A 20,205-nucleotide genomic window follows, 5' to 3' on the forward strand; every position below is an offset into this window, starting at 1 on the left:
CTGGTAAAACGAAATTAGCTCATGTGTAGGACAACAGAACTGTAACTTTCCTTCCTTAAAATACTTCCTTATGTTTAGTTTTATATAATGAGGCTTGCACGGTAAATATGTGGGAGGAAATAAAATATTCAAGATCAAAGAGAATAAGGACATAGTAATCCTTGAAGGATCAGTCTTTTTATATTGCTAAACTGTTTGGGAGGCTTGAATTATACAGGCTTCCCTGGTGGCTCAGACAGTAAAGAATCTACCTGCAATGTGGGAGACTCAGATTCAATCCCTGGGTCAGGAAAGATCCTCTGGAGAAAGGAAAGGCTACCCACTCCAGTACTCTTGCCTGGAGAATTGCATGGACAGAGGAGCCTGTCCATGGGGTCACAAAGAGTCAGACATGACTGAATCACTAAAACTTTCACTTGAATTATACAGCATAACTGAGCAAAGTCTAACAAAGTGATGCTGAAATATGGTTAGTAAATGAACATTAATTTTCTTTTGCAAAAAATAAAAATTTATATACATATAAATAATTTCTGAAATTCTACATCTGGACTAGTGGGAAATCCCAATAATTTAGTGTTCTATTGTCTTTGAAATACTTAGCAAGTACTGAAATGAAAAGAAAGTCAACAAATGTTATTACTGTATAATAACTTGAGAGATTCACTGTATCAGCTTGCTGGGGAAAGACAATCCATATGACGTACAGTATTTAGACGGATGTTCAGTTTCCTTGCAAATAACAAGTTCATCTGAGACGAAAAAATGTATACTTAGGAACAGTTTTAAAGAAGTTGAAGGCAGACCTTAACAGATTTTTTTTTTAATAAAAATACCTATCTCTGTGACTTCTAGAAGGAGCATTCAAGTAACTAAATATCAATCTCAAGGAACTTGATAATGTATTTATTTCAATAGCCCTTTGCTATATGGAGCCTCTTAAGAGACCTTAGAAAACCCTGTGTCAAAAATCATCTATATGTCAATTATATCTCAATTTTTTTAAAAGTCAGAACCAATTGAATAATCCAGAGCCTTAAAAACTCTTACATGCCGTCATCACACATTTTTTTGCAGTTAAATGGGAAATACAACTTTGCAGACTCAGAGAACAGTCAAAGTTCACAACTTGTGACCAGATAGCAAACAAATGTTTACTGAGCCCCTATTGTCATGCTACAAAACACACTTCCCATTTTATAGGTCTGAGCAACATAAAGCCTTAATTTTAAAAATATTTGTTCCCTGTGTATTCATTTGTCTGTACAACATGCTCTGTCTTTTAGTAGATAATCAGATTATATTGGGGTGACCAAAAAGTTTATTCAAATTTTTCATTACATCTTATGGCAAAACCCGAAGGAATTTTGGGGCCAACCTAACACTGGTAATTTCTTTTAAGTTAACTAGCAATTACTAGTTAATGTACTAAACAGCCACTGTAAAAAGTAATAGCCAGGTCACACTGTAGATACCTGAACTAATTTTGCTTATTCTTGTGGCCTATCTACCCTGTTGTCATTTCTGTTCCTCCTTGCTTGGAGGCAGCTCGGCCTGTATCTGTGAGCAGATGTGCCTTTCCTAGCAGAGAAGGAGGAACAGGGGAAAAGAAGCTGGACTGCTGTCCAACTTCTCACGGCTCCAGTCACTGCAGTATTATTACTATTTGTTTGCATTCTCAGATCATCATACATTCCCTATTCAAATGCAAACAGCACACAAATTCCAAAGCAAAACAGGAAATTTGAAGACACTATCTTACTTCATTGGCAAATAATTGAGAAGTGCCTGCAAAAGCTTTTGTTTCTGCAACCACTGATTAATGGCACTATATTTCAGGAAGGTGGCATGGGGATGGGTGATCTGGATATGACAAAAACTGCCGAGGTGAAGTCATGAGTAAAACTGAGACGTTGCCTCTGAAATCGTCAGGTAATTCTACTGGATAACCCCAAACTCACCAGAATTATTGAACAGAACTGCATGGTCATAAATGTCAGAAGCCAAGAAGATGAAACCAGGAAGTGGAAGGGCGTGCTAGGGGAAGAAACATTTCATGTAAATTTAAATGCAAAAACATTACAGAAGTATAATATAGAGTATCTTTTACAATGATTGAAAGTTTTACAAGTTGTGTAAAAAGCAATATCACGCAGAAGGCAATGGCACCCCACTCCAGTACTCTTGCCTGGAAAATCTCATGGGCGGAGTAGCCTGGTAGGCTGTAGTCCATGGGGTCATGAAGAGTCGGACACGACTGAGCAACTTCACTTTCCCTTTTCACTTTCATGCATTGGAGAAGGAAATGGCAACCCACTCCAGTGTTCTTGCCTGGAGAATCCCAGGGACGGGGGAGCCTAGTGGGCTGCCATCTATGGGGTCGCACAGAGTCGGACACGACTGAAGCGACTTAGCAGCAGCAGCAACAAGCAATATCAAGAAAAACAAGTCAGACTTGTTAAAAGTATCCAATGCTTTTAATAGCCTCCTAGGTGGCACCAATGGTTAAGAACCTGCCTGTCAATGCAGGAGATGTAAGAGACATGGGTTCAATCCCTAGGTTGGGAAGATCCATTGGAGAAGAGAATGGCAACCTACTCCAGTATTCTTGCCTGGAGAATCCATGGACTGAGGAGCCTGGTAGGCTACAGTCCATAGGGTCACAAAGAGTCGGACACAACTTAAGTGACTCGGCACATACGCAGTGCCTTTTAAAGCACTGGATATTTTTAGTAAGTCCTGACATTGTATGGTATGATATCAACCCGAGAATTACAGTCTTGCCCCACAGAAGCTGATGGTCATTACAAAACAATAGAGCTAGCATCCTTTCCTCAACAAAAGGGAATGGGAAATTGAAACACAGTCATTCTGCCCAAAGGATCTGCCTACATCTTACTATTTTTGAGAATGGTTAAACAATATAACAGATTTAAAAATTCTACGGAATGTGAAGACAGATTTTAGGGAATTCATGAAACTAATGGGAGAGAGACTGGAGGATAATATGAAGTCAGGGGAAAAGAAATGAAGACAGAGAGAGACTGAAGAGGAAGCGGAAACAATAGGTAAGCAAACATTAAGGTGCCTGACACCCACCCACCTACCACCACCACAGTAAACATTTACTAAGGAATCACAGTAAACATTTACCAAGCAGTTAACTATATGCCAGGTACTGTGCTAAAAGAAACATGGGAACCAAACAGAATGCTCCTTTATTTTTTAAACTCCCAGCCACATACTGTAGCTACAATTAAATATCTCAAATTGCTTGTTTGCAACTTCAGTTCAAAAGGTTCACAGGGAAGGATTCCTTGAGGTTACTGAACCTGGAGGCAACGCTGTCCCTGAGACCTTGAGGAGCTGGGCGTTATCTCAACACAAACGAGTGGGGAGAAAGAAGAAAGCTAGAGAAGGTGGCTCGAGATCAGCAATTTCAAACAAAAGGCAAACGGGCATATAATTAGCTAATTAAGCTCTCTCTCAAAGGAACAGAGACTGGCTTACTCCTCAAACCCCCCCAGTTCTCCCCAACTCCCGCCTGCACATCTTTTCCTTGGCATAGGGCTTTTGGAACTTTTGTTCCCTTTCCAGGTTTCCATATTGGTTTTAACTTGATTTCATCTTTAGGAACATTGGGTTCCTAGAAGGGAATGGTTGTTCTTGGTTGGCAGACATATTCTGTTCACACTGACTAATAACAATCATTTCTTGTAGAGAACTACGGCAGGCTATTAAAAGTGCCAAAGTCGGTGGGCCCCAAAGCAGTTTACTGGATAATAAATTGATCCTTCAACTATATCAGAAAGATGGCATATCATACTTGAACTAATATACTACAAAAACAACTCAGTAATTTCCTTTTCCCCGGGTTCAAGAAATTGCTTACATTATAAAACAAAGCCTCCTTGGAGTGTTTCCCGAATTGTTTGTACAGAGTCTCTTGGAAAATACCCATCCTTGCAGACATCAGAAGAGCGAAAGTCAGTGCCCCAATGCCTGAAAAGCAAACATGGAATTATAAAACGCCCATACTGGCTAACTTCTCAAAAAACATTTATTCTTTTCTTAAAAAAAAAAAAAAAATTATTCAGTTCTACAAATATTACACACTAAACATGGAACATGTACGAAATTTAAAAAGAAATAAAAATCAACCACCATATTACCATCCAGTCCTAAATAGTTTGCTATCTTTCCCTGTATATGTTACGTAGATATTGGGTTGACGAAAAGTTCATTCGGGATTTTCTAAGATCTTACAGAATGCTCAAAGGAGATTTTTGGCCAACCCAATAGATACTTTATGCTGAGATGGGATCATAATGAGTATGTAATTTCATATCTTTTTCTTCATGATCTTTTCCCTGGATTTTCTTTCAAGTCATTCCATTAAAAATGTCTTCAAAAGTATGATTAAAAACGGCATACTATTCTATCATGTGGACTGTACCATACTTAAATGTCTTACAAGAGGAGAATGCTTAGATTACTTCTAATTATTTCATCATTAAAATCAACATACATCCTAGTACATAAATCTTTAAACAAAATGTTGATTATTCCCTTAGGGAAAACTCTTATAAGGGGGATTACTGACACAAAAGTTGTAGACATTTAAAAAGCTCAGTACTTAATATTTTGCCCAGAGAGTCTGTGTCAATTTACCATAAACAATTTATATGAATATGGCTGCCTTGCTGCACCCTCAGCAGCAATGAGAATAATCAATATCTAGCCAATATAACAGACCAAAACAAAAAGGTACGGCATTTTGGTTTCAGTTTACATTTCTTTGTTTAGTAAACCAATGAGGCTGAACATAAGTTTACTGAATATTAATTCTGTGCCCATGAATTGTGTGTTAACGTCTTTCATTCTTATTGGAGAAAGTATCTTCCTAACAGCTCATAAAGATCTTCCTGTGTCAAGAATAGCAACCTAAAGGGATAAAGCTGCAAAGTCAAGAAGCAAGGAGAATCCAGTTCTTTCACTGCTGCTTTTCTTCCGTTTGGTCAGGCTCCATCTCTTATCACTGTCACTGACTCTCCCTTCCTTATAGGATACAGCGAGGGCAAAGCTCTATAGGAGTTGTTTACTTAATTAAACAAAGAGATCTGTATTTTTAAAAATTACCCAGGAGATTCTGATGACCAGTCAGGTTTGGGAACATTGCCCTGTGGAAGAGCTTATGAAGAAAAGAAATCTAAGATTTAGAAATGGGTCCTATGGAAATTTAAAGAGTCAACTGCTGTAATGTGCCCTCCTTTTGTAGAAGCTTCTGCTCAGCAGACAGATCATAAAGAAATGGGTGACACTCCCATTGTTCCCAGAGAGTGTGATGGGCAACTAGACACAGACTTTTCTTTCTATACTAGTGGCAACCAGGAAAAACATCCATGTTGTAGAACATGCTACCCTGAACACAGACATTTTCTTTTTAGTTTCTTCAACCCTAAGGTTCAGAGATATATAGTTAAAGGTGCCTCTCTCTTCCATGGCATAATCTGTTCAGTTGAAGCTTCTTGCCAAGAAACATATCCCTTAGGAGGAAACTCTGAACACAGAACTGCAGAGGCAATTAGCTTTACTGTAATTACTGTACTTGCCTAGCAACCACCATGCAAATGCCTGGAATCCATCATTCTCAGTTGAGCTGGACTGGGAAGTCTAGGAAATAAAAAAACATATGAGGTACAGAGACCAGAACTACATGCAAGGGGCCTTGATACAAGGAAAATATTTATGTCACCCATTTCCCTCCATAATTCTCTTCCAAAGATGTAGATCCTTGTATTACATGAGCACTTACATTTATTGGATTATTAATAAGTACCTGGGCATCCCTGGTGAGGAGTGAATAGAAATCATTTGTGAACAGACTCTTACCACTTGCTTCGCTGACATGAAAGTGCAAACAAATATCCCCACAGACACCAGGGCAATGGAGGTATATTTGAAGATACTGTATCTGCAAAAATAATAAAAAGAGCACAGATATGAATTTCCACATTATGCTGACAGTAAAGTGTGGTTCACAAACGTACCGATCACCAAGACATGATCAAGGGGATCACTTCTCAGCAGAGTCCACCTAAGTATGTGCGTGAAAGAATCAGGATACTGACTCGTTTCTAGACCACACCCTTTCTGGCGGTGTCCAAGACTTCGTACATCAGAAAACTGTTTCATCAGACTGTTTCATCAGAAAACAAAAAGACAGATCAGGCACGACAGTCCATTCTGCTGTTGTGTCTAAATGAAAGTCTGACAGATCTTAATACGGAATTCCTGTTGCTTTTCCTGGTTTCTGGGGCCCAAACATAGTGTGAAGAGACACAGCCTGCAGGGGAAGAACAGGACAGAAGGACTACCAGGACAAGCAGAAGGATTCCACCCTCAGAAAAGAATTCAACTGTCCCTTTTCAGGGGAGGGTGCTGTCTTAATGTCTCTGAATGACTTAAATATTGTTTTGAAATGTTGGCATAGTTGGATAAAGCGAGCAATACTAAACCAATAGGACTATTAGCAGGAATAACGGTGGCATTTCACATTAACTAAAATAGTATCAATTAACATCCCTTTCAGGCTCTTGGTGAAGCAAAACACTTCCGGCGACAATAAAAAGGTGTTAAAACCTTACATCTGAAATTTTCTACTGAAATATTTTGTATAGTTCTGGTCACAGCGTGTCAGAAAAAGGCCAAGGGGTGACTAAGAACCGGCCAAGGGGTGGGGCAAGGAGCCAAAAGCACCCCTCTAGAGAAGAGGGGTGGGTGAGGAGACAGACACTGCTGCAGCAGATGTATAAACAGACGGGAGCTCTTCAGTCTGCAATGATCAGAGAGAGAGGTCTAGAATTCAGGTCTGAACAATCATGAAGAACACAGTTAAGGTGAATAGAGGTTTGGTCTATAGTGGGGAACACACTATAAACTTGAAGGGGCACTACTCAAGATAAGCAAAAGGAGATGCTAAATGACTAATCCATGATATAGATAGTTAGCTTAGAGAAGTTTCTGCTCTCTGGGTAAGACCTACTGGACCGAGTCAAAAAGAGAGAGAGAGATGACAGACTCAGAACAGGTTCTTAAGGAAAAATTAGATGTTTGATAAAGGCCCCTGACATTTGGGGTATGTCAGAATATTAATGCATTCCTTTTATAGTACATTCTTCTATATCCCTGCTATGCACCAAAATCAAAGGTTATAAAGACCACAGGTCTGTCCCAATGTGAATTTTACACTACCAAGAAGCACAGGGGTCACTTCAAAGGTAATGAGCCTGAGCATTATCTCTGTATGCTTGAACAGAAGAGCCTAGAAAAGCAATCAACTACAAGGTTGTTCTCATCTGGGGAATATATGAGCCTCGGGAGATAAAGAGCTCATCACCAGGAGCCAGCAGGACAGGACAATTATCCTTTTTATGCCCCAGTCCTTTTTACTTAAAAAAACCTAGGTTCCCATGCTGAGCTGACAGCTACTTTCCAAGCTGGTACAGAGTCCCAGTACTGGGATTGGGTATGGACTACATTGAAAAGCTGGCACCAACTCACATTTTTGGTCCTAACAGTGAGGCTGAACTTTCCCTAAGAAACGTTCCGGCCTGTATGTGCTCTCTCTGCCCCTTGCCCCTCCTCCTTGGGTGTGAGGGGTGAGGCTCTGAACGAAGGTGAGACACAAATCCCTGGAAACAGCATCCCAGGTACTGCTACTTTTTTTTTTAAAGATTGTTTTTTGATGTAGACCATTTTTAAAGTGTTTATTGCATTTGTTACAATAGTGCTTCTGTTTTATGCTTTGGGGTCATGTGGGATCTTAGCTCAACCAGGGATGGAACCCGCACTGCCTGAATTAGAAGGTGAAGTCTTAACCACTGGACCTTCAGGAAAGTCCCTCATGTACTTCTGATACTTCCCAACTGTACCCAGAGTGAGCTGCTCGTGATAGCCACAAACACCAGTCCTAAAACTTTTCCTTGCCTCTTCTTGGCCACTTGGGCCTTTGTTAGGAATCTTCTTTGTAATGGGTATGATTATTCCTTAGTTCACTATGTTGTATGCTTCCTAGGAGAGCCCTGTCCCACAGAACTTTGGTAAATCTGGAAATGTTCCACACCTGGGCTCTCCAATATGGTTACCACTAGTCACACATGGCTACTGAACATTTAAAATGTGACTAGAGAGATGGAGAAACTATATATTTAATTTTATTTACTTAAAAAAATTTTTATTTATTTTACTTTACAATATTGTATTGGTTTTGCCATACATCAACATGAATCCGCCACGGGTGTACATGAGTTCCCAATCCTGAACCCCCCTCCCACCTCCCTCCCCATACCATCTCTCTGGGTCATCCCAGTGCACCAGCCCCAAGCATCCTGTATCCTGCATCGAACCTAGACTGGCGATTCGTTTCTAACATGATAGTATACACGTTTCAATGCCATTCTCCCAAATCATCCCACCCTCTCCCTCAGAGTCCAAAAGTCTGTTCTGTACATCTGTGCCCCTTTTGCTGTCTCGCATACAGCGTTATCGTTACCATCTTTCTAAACTCCACATATATGTCTTAGTATATAGTCCCATGTAGCCAGTGATGACCATGCGGTTCAGTGAAGTTCTAGATCAATTGCTTTGTAAGTTACTGTTGTTATTTAGTTGCGAAGTTGTGTCTGACCCTCTGTGGACTATAGCTTGCCAGGCTCCTCTGTCCCAGACAAGAAGCCTGGACTGAGTTGCCCTTCTCTTCTCCAGGGGATCTTCTCAACCCAGGAATTGAACCTAGGGCTCTTGCATTGGCAGACAGATTTCTTTACCACTGAGCCACCAGGGAAGCCTGGCTTCACACGTTCGTATGGTACTAAAGATTTAATGACAAGAGTCTATTAATTCTACACAGAGAAAATGCTGCTCCAAAGACACAGGTGGAGCCTCTTCCCTGATCCACTGCCTCAGGAATGGGCCTCACTGTCACAGACAGAACCAAGAACCAAGGCGGATGGCCAAGAGCAAACTTATCAGCACTATGAGAAAAGGAATCCAGGCAAAACTGTGGTGGGGGTGAGCCTTCCTATACACAAAATAAAAGCACTGCTTACCTTTTTTTCAAAATGATAATTCCCAGAATCATGTTGGCAATTAGAGAACCCTGTAAAGAGAGACAACAGTTTTAGTGCATGAGGGAAAGAAAATAATGTGATTCAAGACAAACATGAAAATAGACAAGGGGGAGAAACAACTACAAAGACGGAGGTTAGGATCAATAACTAGCGAGAATCACTTGTTCTTAGGACAGCAAAAAGGACAAACTATAAAAATCTATCATAGAAAATAACAACACCTTTTAGAGATGAAATTAAGAATAAAAACGATCAGTTCCCAATATGGTCACAGGTGAAGCTAGGGCTAGCAGGAATATTACAGACTTATTTTGGGCAGATGGTATAATTGTTGTTTGTTGTTTAGTCATGTCCGACTCTTTTGCAACCCCATGGACTGTAACCCATCAGACTCCTCTGTGCATGGAATTCTCCAGGCAAGACTACTGGAGTGGGTTGCCATTCTCCTGCAGGGTATCTTCCCCACCCAGGGATTGAACCCAGGTCTCCTGCTTGACAGGAGGATTCTTTCCTACTGAGCCACCTGGGACACCCATATAATTCACAGGAGCCTTTAATAAGCTTCTCCTGAGCTGCTGTTCGACTGAATGAAGTTGTGCAGGGACCTCTCTATCCTCTCAAAAGGCATCAGTCAGCCAGCAAGTGTTTACTGAAAGTCTACTCTGTGTGCAGTGCTCTGAAGGTCATGTTAGTTATTATAATCAGCTCTGGAAAGTTCCTTTAGGGAATCTCACATTTCATCTCACAAAAATCTCAGGCCACACAAAAAAGTTATTATTCCAATTTTCACCCATTTTGCATTCCTCTACAAGCCTAACTACATTCCCCTTTGAGTTTCTCTCCTGTTCTTCAGGAAACACTGTCCTTATTTATACACAGACAACAAAGCTCTCCCACCATGCCTGAGGCAAAGACAAAAACCTCTGCTGCTTCGGGAGAAATCCTACCTTCCTCAAGAATTTCCCTTTAGCTAATTATCTCAAGTCTCTGCTTTCAAAAAACAGCAGAAAAAAGAAGTAATCTATACCACATACTGAGTCTTCCCTGGAGGCTCAGATGGTAAAGTGTCTGCCTGCAATGCGGGAGACCCAGGTTCGATCCCTGGGTTGGGAAGATCTCCTGGAGAAAGGATATGGCAACCCACTCCAGTACTTTTGCCTGGAGAATCCCACAGGCAGAGGAGCCTGGTAGGCTACAGTCCATGGGGTCGCAAAGAGTTGGACACAACTGAGCGACTTCACTTTCACTTTCATACCACATACTAGAAGTAAATATAATTTTACAGAAGAAACAAAAAGTGATGAGAAAAAAGTTAAATAACATTCATAGCAAGACTGAATATAAAACCAACCAGAAAATTAAAGGCAAGATCTGTTATCTGGGGAAATTTTAACTTTTCTTTTATTAACTGCCTATAAGCTCTCTGATAAATGAAAGTAAACCATCCACCTTCACATTTCTGTCTCTTTGCTTTCTGTCTCAGATGAAATTCAGTTTCTTTTCATTCATCCATGAGACCTAGTCTTACACCCTAGACTTTACTTCCTATAGGACCTTTGAATTTAATGGACCCACTTAACTTCATTTTCCAGAGGAACATATGCCTGTGAGTCTGCAGACTTACAGATCTAAATATCATGTGCAGGGGCATGGCGATGTTGAGATTCAGGGCGTAGTTGTTCACCACGCTGACAGTGAAGAACATGGTCACCATTACGGCGTAGTACCTGAGAGGCAGAGACAGCAGTTCATCATCACACAGGGTCCACAATTTCAAGAAAATCAAGTCGACTAGGAAATACATATTTTTGATTTTAAAAGTATTGTGCTTATCTTCTCTATGTTAAAAGATGGTAACACTATCACATGAAGTCAAATACCAAGTATATATGAAAATACTTCACAAAGCTAGACTAACACAGAAAAAGTTTGAACTATAGAATGTGACACTATTTTAATATTCTCCCATAAATGGAGAAGGCAATGGCACCCTACTCCAGTACTCTTGCCTGGGAAATCCCATGGACGGGGGAACCTGGTAGGCTGCAGTCCATGGGGTTGTGAACAGCTGGACACGACTGAGCGACTTCATTTTCACTTTTCACTTTCATGCATTGGAGAAGGAATTGGCAACCCACTCCAGTGTTCTTGCCTGGAGAATCCCAGGGACAGGGAGCCTGTGGGCTGCCGTCTCTGGGGTCACACAGAGTCAGACACGACTAAAGCAATGTAGCAGCAGCAGCATAATGATAAAAAACAACTTTTAAAAAATTTAGGAACTCTAATCACTTAGATAAAGGGATAAATACAAATGAAAAAGTTTTATATTTGTATGCCCCCATTTTGAGCTAGAAAATATTTAAGAAGACTTTCATATAAATCAGCTTAAGCCATTTAAAATGCTTTTCTCTTTTGGTATGCTAAACATCAGCAATTTCATACGATTCAGCCTAATATATTCAAAATGAGAAAAATTGTATTTGAAGTATCAATTCGGTCACTCAGTTGTGTCTGACTCTTTGCAACCCCAAGAACTTCAGCACGCCAGGCTTCCCTGTCTATCACCAACTCCCAGAGATTGCTCAAACTCATGTCCATCGAGTTGGTGATGCCATCCAACCATCTCATCCTCTGTCGTCCCCTTCTCCTGCCTTCAATCTTTCCCAGCATCAGGGTCTTTTCAAATGAGTCAGCTCTTCACATCAGGTGGCAAAAGTATTGGGAGTTTCAGCTTCAGCATCAGTCCTTCCAATGAATATTCAGGACTCATTTCCTTTGGGATTGACTGGTTGGATCTCCTTGCAGTCCGAGGGACTCTCAAGAGTCTTCTCCAACACCAAAATTCAAAAGCATCAGTTCTTCAGGGCTTAGTTTTCTTTATAGTCCAACTCTCACATCCATACATGACCACTGGAAAAACCATAGCTTTGACTAGATGGACCTTTCTTGGCAAAGTAATGTCTCCACTTTTCAATATGCTGTCTAGGTTGGTCATAGATTTTCTTCCAAGGAGCAAGCATCTTTTAATTTTATGGCTGTAGTCACCATCCACAGTGATTTTGGAGTCCAAGAAAATAAGGTCTGTCACTGTTTCCCCATCTATTTGCCATGAAGTGATGGGACCGGATGCCATGATCCTAATTTTTTGAATGCTGGGTTTTAAGCCAACTTTTTCACTCTCCTCTTTCACTTTCATCAAGAGGCTCTTTAGTTTTTCTTCGCTTTCTGCCCTAAGGTTGGTGTCATCAGCATATCTGAGGTTATTGATATTTCTTCCAGCAATCTTGATTCCAGCTTGTGTTTCATCCACCCTGGCATTCTGCATGATGTACTCCGCATATAAGTTTAATAAGCAGGGTGACAATATACAGTCTTCACGTACTCCTTTCCCAAATTGGAACCAGTCTGTTGTTCCATGTCTGGTTTTAACTGTTGCTTTTTGACCTGCATACAGATTTCTCAGGAGGCAGGTAAGGTGGTCTGGTATTCCCATCTCTTTAAGAATTTTCCACAGTTTGTTGCAATCCACACAGTCAAAGGCTTTGGCGTATCAATAAAGCAGAAATAGATGTTTTCCTGGAACTCTCTTGCCTTTTCTGTGATCCAATGAATGTTGGCAATTTGATCTCTGGTTCCTCTGCCTTTTCTAAACCCAGCCTGAACATCTAGATGTTCTTGGTTCATGGACTGTTGAAACCTCGCTTGGAGAATTTTGAGTATTAGTTTGCTAGCATGTGAGATGAGTGCAAGTGTGTTTGTTTGAGCATTCTTTGGCATTGCCTTTCTTTGGGATTGGAATGAAAACTGACCTTTTCCAGTCCTGTGGCCACTGCTGAGTTTTCCAAATTTGCTGGCATACTGACTGCAGCACTTTCACAACATCATCTTTTAGGATTTGAAAGAGCTCAACTGGAATTCCATCACCTCCACTAGCTTTGTTTGTATTTGAAGTTGGGTTGGCCAAAAAGTTTGTTTGGATTTTTTTTGCAAGATGTTACAGAAAAACCTGAATGAACTTTACGACTAACCCAAAGTAGAGCTAAAGAATTCAGGGCAAACATGAACAAGTGGTTCCATATTCTTCAGAAGTGTCGGAAGTCTTTGAGCACAGAATCCCATCCTTTTACCCCTTTGCACATCTGGAGAATGTAACTGAGTCTCAAGTTACCTTCCCTAACAAGAACCAGTTTTGTGTTCCTGGTGAGGTAGAGGGCTCTCTGCCCTCATAGGCAGCCATGCCAGGGCAACATTAATCCAGTCTGGGAAGTTTGAAGAGCTTTACAATGAACGCAGAACCCAGTAATACACACATGCAAAGTTACTGCTAAGAGCAATTTCACAGCTTCTGAATAATAAACTGTTAGTGATTTCACAAGCTTTTTTGTCCAATTTTCCTTGTCCTGTCTTGAAAAGATGCCATTTGGAGATAGAGTTCATCAAGTTCTTTCAGGACAATTAATTCCAACTATTCCACCTCACTGCCTACATATTGCACTGCCTAGAAATTGCTTGTGGGGATGAATGACATGAGCAAGATTTTGATTATGCCTTCACCGATAGAAAATAAAATAGCCAGCAAAAACTGCACACATGGGAGCATGGTTGTTAGGGCAAGTTCGGGGGAGCCTCCAAAGGCAGGTTAGGGAGTTTGGGCTTCACCCTGAGTCCAGTGGTGAACCCTGAGCGTTTGTGAGAGTGGGTACTATGATACAATGGTAGGAAGCTGACATGGAGGGATGAACAGGTGATGGGCAGGAGGTCAGCCTGCTAGGCTACTAGTATAAAAGTTATGGGGAGAGTGAAAATGTTCTTGAGCTATGCTACTGGCTGCCAGAGTAAACAGAAATAGTGGAGGGAGGAGGAGAAGAAGGACCCGAGGAATAAAAAAAAAGGTTGGGGCACCTACTGTGATGTAAATGCTGGTCTTGGGAGGAGAAAGTTTTATACAGATACTAAAGACACTGGGGGATGGGGGTATTTATCCTACTAAATACTCACAACTGGATGGATTACAGTTTGTTTTTGTGTGCATGTATCTTTTTAATTTAATTGAACAACAGGAACTAATGTATAGCACAGGGAACTCTACTCAATATTCTGTAATAGCCTGTACAGGAAAAGAATCTGAAAAAGAACAGATATAATGTATATGCATGGCTGAATCACTTTGCTGTACACCTGAAACAAATACATTGTTAATCAACGCCACCCCAACATAAAATAAAAATCAAATTAAAAAAAAAATAAATACGCTTTGATTTCAAGTATCTCACAGCAAGAACGCTGTTTTTCAATACAGTGTTTATTATAAGATCTGCCCTGTTTGTATCTGGCCCCATGAGTATAATTACACAAATTTAGACTCATGGAGGGACGTCTGGAAATAAGAATCTTACCTTAGCTTGCCATTCATTTTGTTTCGATTGCGGTGAAATTCACATAACAGAAAACCCAACCATTTTACAGTGAACTATTCAGTGGTATTTAGTATTATGTTGACCAAAAAGTTTGGGTTATGTAACTATCACCTCTATCTCCAAAAGCCATTAGTTTTTTAAAAAGTAACAATACCACTCTTACCATATTTGCCATCATGAGGATAACACACATAAGTACTTAAAAACTGGTTACCACACTAGGCCTTTAACTGACCATATGCCAGACACAGAAGATACACAGACACACACACACACACAAATGAGTTATTTTAAGTGTTGTGGCAGGAACTGTATTCTAAAAATAGGCTCCCTGCACATATTAAATTCAGAAAATGAATTATTCTACTGATATCTTTGATATAAATCTTATAAAAGGATGCCTCACATTCCTTTTATATGGTTATGAGAAGAACAGCTGTTAAGTTTTATAAAGGGGCTAAAAGAAGACTTCAACGTGCCATACCTTATTGGGATAGCCGGATGCTTCCTTCCCAAATCAGCCTCAAAGAGGAAGCCTTCCACAGCGATAAATAAAAACTGTGCAAATGTCACAATGTTCCCACATCCTGGATGTTTCCTGTGGAGTGGATAACAGAAAGAAAAAAAAAAAAAAAGCACAGAAAACTGAGCTAAAGGGCATTAACACTTGTTTTACTGGTAGTTCAGAATAACAGGGAAGATGGCTTTCTATTACCCACTGTCCGTCTTTATCTGAGTTTTCATATCCCATGGATCTCACACACACAGCAGCAGACCCACAGAGAAGAACGTCAGCTTTCTTCCTTCACTCTTCAAGGGTGTAGCAGGACACGGGGAAGAACCACTCTGATAATGCTCATTCCCAGAACTATGATACAACTTTCCCAGGGAACTGTAGGAAGTTGGTCATAGGTTCTCATTGGGATCCTCACTTAACCAAGAGGGCTTTAGTCCAGATCCTTGTCAGCTTGGACACAAAGTCCAGGGACAGAAATATGCTCAGGTCTTCTGTAATGTTTTAGCTTCCCTTGTGGCTCAGCTGGAAGAGTCCACCTGTAATGCAGGAGACCTGGGTTCAATCCCTGGGTCGGGAAGATCTCCTGGAGAAAGGAAAGGCTACTCACTCCATGACTGAGAATTCCATGGACTGTATAGTCCATGGGGTCACAAAGTGACATGACTGAGACACTTTCACTTTGACCTGTAATGTTTACATATCCTCCCGACCAGGAATCTCCAAGACTGCTGTCAATCAAAGACTCCTGCCTAGTGTTGACCACAAGAACACTATCTTAGACAGAGACCCGACGCGGGCCACAACTGGTTGTGGGGAGAGGGATGTGGAATCTTACTCTTTTTCTAAGTATAAAGCACAGGATAAACATACAGCATGTAAGTCCATCTATAGTGTATCTGCAGAGGGATGACTAGGGGGAAGGGTCTTTTGTGGGCATTGGGGGAGGGGCAATGATGAAGACAAGACCGAGGAGCACTGTTATAGTCTGCCAGTCTCCACCATCCTTAACATAAATGTACAAGGCACTCAGCGTACATCCCTGGACTTCACCAGAACCCCTTCAGTCATCTATGTAAGGGTTGGGCAATCTTCCACAGTGACGCTTAGGAACAAATCTACAAGGTAGAAAAATTCTCTGACGTCCCACTTGAGGCACTTTGTGAAAGTTAGTTTCTTAATATGTGTGGTTTGTTTTCAGCTTCATTTAGCATCGTGTAGTGCTGCCCCATCACTGGAAGGACAAAATGAGCAGCTGTCTTTGTTTTCCTGAGTCCTCCACAGTCCTCACGTTACCATTATTCCCATATTATGAAACAGAGCCTCCCAATTCTGTATCCACATCTTAACCAAAGACATTTACTCAAGCCTAGTGATTAGAGGGATTTAACAATTATCGTATATTAAAATAATGTTCTTTATTAACAACTCCATTCTCTATTGGTGGTGTGTGTGTGCTCAGTTGTTCAATCGTCTCCTACTCCCTGACCCCCTATGGACGGTAGCCCACCAGGCTCCTCTGTCCATGGGATTCTCCAGGCAAGAATACTGGAGTGGGTTGCCATGCCCTCCTCCAGGGGATCTTCCTGACACAGGGATTGAACCCACATCTCCTGCACCTACTGTATTGCAGGTGGATTCTTTACTGCTAAGCCACCAGGGAAGCCCCTATTGGTGATATTAATATTAAAATAGCAATCCCAAGGATCTCATTCTTAAATTCACTAAATAAAAATGAACAATGCCAAGCATAAGCCATTCCTGTATGGAGCTGTGCTTTCCATCTGAAGCAGAACTGTTGCTCCTCTCTAGGCTCTACTGCTTATGAAGGTTCCTTGAAAACTACTGCTCTGTATTCAACGATCCCTTTCGGCACTCCTTATGTTTGAGGGACAGGGCGAAACACTGCAGGAATTCATACATAATCATGTAAGTCATTTCCCTCATTCAAGGAACTAATCAAGACTATGAGCCTAAATATAAGTGACAGGAGAGGGAACTTTAGCTTTAGCACAGTGCTCTTCAACTCCGGCTGAAATGCCAGTGAAAGTTGCTCAGTCATGTCCGACTCTTTGTGACCCCATGAACTATACAGTCCATGGAATTCTCCAGGCCACAATACTGGAGTGGGTAACCTTTCCTTTCTCCAGGGGATCTTCCTAACCCAGGTCTCCTGCATTGCAGGCAGATTCTTCACCAGCTGAGCCGCAAAGGAAGCCCAAGAATACTGGAGTGGGTAGCCCCTATCCCTTCTTCAGTAGATCTTCCAGACCCAGGAATCCAACCGGGATCTCCTACATTGCAGGCAGATTCTTTACCAGCTGGGCCACAAGGGACTCAGGCTAGGCTGCTCTTTAAAAACCTGTAAGCCGGGGAAGCCTCACCTTCCCCTCTGGGGAAGCCCTGGAATCTGTACTTTTGAAAGCTTCCCACTAGATCCTAATGTGCACCCAGAGCTGAGAACCACTAGGGTAGGTCTGGGAGGCGTAGGAGTGTGTGTGTGTATAAGATGCACAAGTCTTAAGGGCCACCATGGGGCTGAGAGTCCGTGCGCTCCACAGAACTCGTGCATGCCAAGTTGCTACAGTCATATCTGACTCTTTGTAACCCTATGGCTTAGAAGCACACAGTGACATGCAGGGCCCAGCTCTGCCACTTACCTGATGACGGCGGAAGTTAATTACCCTAAGTTTAGTTTCCTTATCTTTAAAATGGGAACAGTACTAGTGCCTATCTCCTTGAGTAAATAAGCCAGTCCCTGAAACGCACTTAACAGAGGGAAAAGGCAAAGAGCAGAATGCTAGGATGCCTCCAACCTAAGTACAGTAGCTCTTTTAAAGACATTTATATTGACCAAGTCTTCTCACCTGTAAAATAGAAGTTTCGTATTTTTAAAGCCATAGTGAGGATTCAATGAGAAATCAACAATCACAGGACTCGGTCCAAGGAGGGCTCATGATACTTCTTGATTTCCCTTCCATTTCCTCTTTACCAATGGCTTAGGCCAATTGGCTTAGGCCAATTCAACTAATGAATAATTATTGGGAACATTCTGCATGTGCAGTAAAGTGCTGGCTGTGAGGGAGCTGCCAACTGAATGAGACATGATCCCTGCCAAGCATGGATGGAGTAAGAGGGAGAAAGAACCCAGTGCCCTGATCCTTCTTCCTGGATGGTTAAAGGGTGTCCTGTTCATCTTCATGCCTCCAGTCTCTGGGCACTGAGTCTGGCCTTCACTCAAGCAACTGAAGCAAATATGACCTAGAATATTAGGATTGTATGAAAGTTAAAAAGGAACTACTTCAAAAAAAAAAAAAAAGATTCCCTTTAAAAGTATATTCTTCACAGGATGTTTTAAAGGGCATCATAACGGATTGGATCAAGATGGCAGAGGAGTAGGACGTGGAGCTCACTTTCTCCCACAAACACATCAAAAATACATCTACGTGTGAAACGATTCTCATGGAACACCTACTGAACACTGGCAGAAGACCTCAGACTTTCAAAAGGGCAAGGAAATCTCCATGTAACTGGGTGGGACAAAAAAAAGGAAAAGAGAAAGGAATCGAGATGGGAACCTGACCCCCTAAAAGGGGGCTGTGAAGGAGGAAAGGTTCCTGCCCCTGGGAAAGGCCCTCTCTAGTAGGGAGATCAGCCAGGACAGAGGGGGAGCTTCGGAGTCCTGGAGGAGAGCACAGCAACCCATCTGTGAAGGGCAAAGAAGAGAAAGACCCACACAGACAGTCAGTGCTGCCCAGCTCTCCCCAGACTGAGATGCTCCTCTACTGGGGTGGGTGAGGGCTTGGGTACTGAGGCTCGGGTTTCAGAGCTCAGACTCTGGGGAGAGGACTGGGGTTGGCTGCGTGCAGACAGCCTGAGGAGGCTGGCTAGGATGTGGTGTGCCACAGGCAAGGGAGTATCGGAAGATGCCTGGGCCCACCAGAGAAGCAAGGCCATTGTTGGGGGGTGCTGTGAGGAGGTGGTGGGCCCACCATAGGAGCTTCTTTCTCTGAGTACACTTTCAGGAGGCATGGCACAGGCTACTTGAACTCTAGGAGTCCCGAGGAAAGAGACACCATCCAAACCCAAAACAGCCCTCATGCCAAAAAATATTAAACTCACACAAGCTATGCGGGGATGCTCCCACATGTAAATAGCCTTCCAAGACTACAGTAGATAGTTGTTTTTTCAAAACTCACAGAGTGAGAGGGATATAAGCAAAATGGAGAAGCAGAGGAAACACTCCCAATTAAAAGACCAAGAAGATTCCCCTGAAGGAACAAACAATGACATAGATCTCTTCAGTCTAAAAGACACCAAGTTCAAAAAGGAGGTAATGAAAATACTGAAGAAATTAACAAAGGCTATTGACAGAAATGCAAATTACTAGAAACATAAAGAGGCAATAAAAATTTAGAAATTTATTGCCAAGACAAAAGTAGACCTAAAGGGAATGGACAGCAGAGTGAATAACGCAGAAGAAAGAATAAGTGAACTGAAAGACAGAATAATGGAAATTACCCAATCAAAACAGCAGACAGGAAGCCAAATGGGGAAAAAAAAAAAGAATGAAAGCAATATAAAAGACTTGTGAGATAATATAAAGCATGCCAATCTACATATAATAGGTATTCTAGAAGAAGAAGAGAAATGGGGATTGAAAATGTATTTGGAGAAATTATTGCTGAAAACTTTCCAAACCTAAAGAAGGAAACAGATATCTAGATACAGGAAGCACAGAGAGTTCCAAACAAGATAAACCCAAACAGACCTATACCAAGGCATATTTTAATAAAAATGACTAAAGCTAAAGAGAGATTTCTAAATGGAAAGAAAAACAGTCAACTACAGGGCTTCCCTGGCGGCTCAGTGATAAACAACTGATCCAGGAAGATCCCACACATGATGCAGAGCAATTAAGCCCACGTACCACAACTACCGAGTCTGTGCTCTAGAGCCTGAGGGTCGCAACTACTGAAGCCTGCACTTGAGGGCCTGCGCTCTGCAACAAGAGAAGACACCACAATGAGAAGCCTGTGCACCGCCGCTAGAGAGAAGCCCCTGCTCGCTGCAACTAGAGAGAGCCCGAACAGCAACAAAGACCCAGCAAAGCCAAAAATAAATAAATAAAAGCACTTTTTAA

General features: G+C 41.6%; 1 protein-coding gene across 1 annotated transcript in view; it reads right to left on the bottom strand.

Annotated features, from left to right (window-relative positions):
- The window catches only part of SLC35B4 (solute carrier family 35 member B4), a 37,877-nt gene that overhangs the window by 3,917 nt on the left and 13,755 nt on the right, over positions 1-20,205 (bottom strand). Inside the window, exons 2-8 of the mRNA XM_052638781.1 lie at positions 15,033-15,146; positions 10,756-10,858; positions 9,111-9,160; positions 5,893-5,974; positions 5,613-5,673; positions 3,893-4,002; positions 1,962-2,037 (exon numbers count right to left, since the gene is read on the bottom strand). Coding sequence (XP_052494741.1) covers positions 1,962-2,037; positions 3,893-4,002; positions 5,613-5,673; positions 5,893-5,974; positions 9,111-9,160; positions 10,756-10,858; positions 15,033-15,146 — 596 coding nt within the window. The remainder of the gene's footprint in view (positions 1-1,961; positions 2,038-3,892; positions 4,003-5,612; positions 5,674-5,892; positions 5,975-9,110; positions 9,161-10,755; positions 10,859-15,032; positions 15,147-20,205) is intronic.

The sequence above is a fragment of the Budorcas taxicolor genome, chromosome 4 (assembly GCF_023091745.1).
Source record: "Budorcas taxicolor isolate Tak-1 chromosome 4, Takin1.1, whole genome shotgun sequence".
Lineage (NCBI taxonomy): Eukaryota > Metazoa > Chordata > Mammalia > Artiodactyla > Bovidae > Budorcas > Budorcas taxicolor.